The sequence below is a fragment of the Amphimedon queenslandica genome, unplaced genomic scaffold (assembly GCF_000090795.2).
Source record: "Amphimedon queenslandica unplaced genomic scaffold, v1.1 AMPQUscaffold_12486, whole genome shotgun sequence".
Lineage (NCBI taxonomy): Eukaryota > Metazoa > Porifera > Demospongiae > Haplosclerida > Niphatidae > Amphimedon > Amphimedon queenslandica.
The window spans coordinates 17,204-19,623 of record NW_003547277.1 but is presented as its reverse complement, the minus strand read 5'-3'; the positions used below and the strand labels follow the sequence as shown (position 1 = coordinate 19,623).

The 2,420-nt window shown below is 31.4% G+C and overlaps 1 protein-coding gene across 1 annotated transcript; it reads right to left on the bottom strand.

Moving 5' to 3' along the window:
• Window positions 1–611: 611 nt before the first annotated feature.
• Window positions 612–2,400, bottom strand: LOC109587674 (carcinoembryonic antigen-related cell adhesion molecule 20-like). The gene is made up of 6 exons (XM_020003895.1): window positions 2,276–2,400; window positions 1,969–2,220; window positions 1,667–1,921; window positions 1,316–1,624; window positions 991–1,254; window positions 612–937 (listed from the first exon to the last, which is right to left on the bottom strand). Exons 1-6 carry the CDS (start codon window positions 2,340–2,342, stop codon window positions 612–614), a joined length of 1,473 nt encoding a protein of 490 aa, XP_019859454.1. The 5' UTR covers window positions 2,343–2,400.
• Window positions 2,401–2,420: the final 20 nt, after the last annotated feature.

Genomic DNA, 2,420 nt, shown 5'->3' with positions numbered 1-2,420 from the left:
AGGTAAGTGTACAAATAAATGATGTATTAGTAACAGACACAATGGGTAGTATAGATACTCCTTCACTGTCTGATACTAGTCTGTTCTCATTACCATTGTCTCTATACCAGGATACATTGACTATACTACTAATATCAGTGTTAGTAGTATTAATATCAGTGTTAATAGTAATATGGCAATCCAATTGTTGAAAAGTGTTTATTAAAATTAACGAGCCAGTATTAGTCACCACTGTCCTTATAAATGTATCTATTAAAAAGTTAATGAATATATAAAAATTATTTGATGACAATATATACCTTTCACTGTAACTGATAGATTTGCTTGTTGAAAAGGACAATGAAATGGATTTCTGTAAGCTATAAGTGAACATATATACAAGGTATTGTTGATTGACTGATCCACTGTTACTATGAGAGGATTTGTAAACGCTTTACCAGATGTATGTTCATGCCATGCTACAACAACTTCTGAATTACCATAATTATAACCTAATGTACAATCATACTCTCGAATATCTCCTAGTCTTAAATCAGCATCAAAAGAAATATTTATAACAGGAACTAAATAGTAAATGGAAACATTTAATTTTGATTATTGAAAAAGATTAATTAACCTTGAATACAAAGATGTGATCTTTTATTCACAACAGTATTACTAGTATTAATACTAGCTTTACACTGATATTCTCCAGCATCAGAGAGTTGAACACTAGTAATATTCAGTGTTGTTACTAGGCTCTTACTGTCACCATTAATCATCAGTGGTGTACTCCTATTACTAATATCAATGCTATACTGATACCAGTAATGACTAACGAATGATGTATCAGGACCTATCTCAGTATTAAAACTGATAATACAGGTCAGTAGTACTGAAGAGTTAATAAAACTGATTATTGAAGAGGGAAATACAATCACTGAATCGATATAAGCAGCTACAACATAATAAAATATAATTAATAATAATTATAATTTCAAGGACTCTTACCTTTCCCTATGAATGTAATGACCTGTGCTTGAGTACTACAGTGAGGAGGATTAGTCTCAATCATTATTGTACAAGTATATTGTGTATTATTATGTGATGGTAGTATTGATGGTATCATTAGTGTATTATTGTTACTATAAATAGAACCATTAGTAAGTAGCCAGGATACTGATACTCCAGTAGGTACTGGTCCAATGATACAATCAATTGAATAATTTTGACCAAGGGATAGTTCTTCTGTTACTGATGATAGAGTTTTATTAACTGTATGTAAAGACATTACAATACAGAATAATGTTGAATTTGTATTTAATAGATTCTATACCTTTCAAACACAAAGGCTTCAAATCAGATATTACACTATCAGATCCATTGATTGATGCATTACAAGTATATACTCCAGCATCAGTTGGTGAAACCTGTGTTAATGTCAGGGTACTATTAAATGTTGATGATGAACCATTAATAATGATATCATCTGTTATCATTTCATTATTTTTAAACCAGTTCACTACAAGTGAAGAAACATCAGGACCAATAGCATTAGCGAGACTAATAGTACACACTATTGATACATCATCACCAATAACATAAGATGATAATGATTGTACAGTAACAGATGAGACATTGGTATCTATAATAAACATTAATAACTAATGTACTATGATCAACTAACCTAATACACTAATAGTGATAGACTCTGTCAGATTCATAGCCAGTAAATTTGATGATACCACACAAGTGAATGTGTTGTCATTATGAGAGAGCATCACTGGATCAATGATCAGTTCATTGCTATCAGTATTGAATGATGATAATGAATACCATTTTATTACACTGTTAGGGATGGAGGGCATTGTAGTACAGTTAATACTGACACTACTACCAACAGTGAGGTTAGTGTATTGACCAGTAACAATGATATCAGGTACTAAAAAGGACTAATTGAACTTAAATTGAGTACAATTTTTATTTTACTTTGGGCTATTAGAGAAATGCTTCCTGAACCACAAGTATAGTTTCCAGTATCATTGCTCCTCACTTCTTGTATAGTCAGTGTACCACTAGTAGTATTGATACTGTAATGAGTATCATTACTAATATGAGTTCCATTCAGTTCCCACTGTACTGTATCATTTAGTGTACAATGTAAGATTACACAATCACCAGGAAACACTGTTGTCAGATTATTGTAGCTTTGTTTCAGAGGTATAATTGTATTAGAGCAAACTATGAGATGATATAATAGTTATTATAGAAATGCTACAAAACAAATTCCCCATACCTTCACAATTTGAAAGTGTAGCTGTAATCAATATAATTATCAACAAAGAAGAGAAGCAATACTCCATCTTGACTAAAAGTTGGCAATAGTACAGCAGGCTATGCCAAGCCACACACCACTATACTGTAGTAATTCTGATTGGTCA

Coding starts and splice junctions, on each gene's coding strand:
- LOC109587674 (XM_020003895.1), bottom strand. CDS start 2,342: ATGGAGTATTGCTTCTCTTCTTTGTTGATAATTATATTGATTACAGCT. Junction 1,922..1,968: donor CATTTCTCTAATAGCCCAAA/GTAAAATAAAAA, acceptor AGTCCTTTTTAG/TACCTGATATCATTGTTACT. Junction 1,625..1,666: donor TATCACTATTAGTGTATTAG/GTTAGTTGATCA, acceptor TGTTTATTATAG/ATACCAATGTCTCATCTGTT.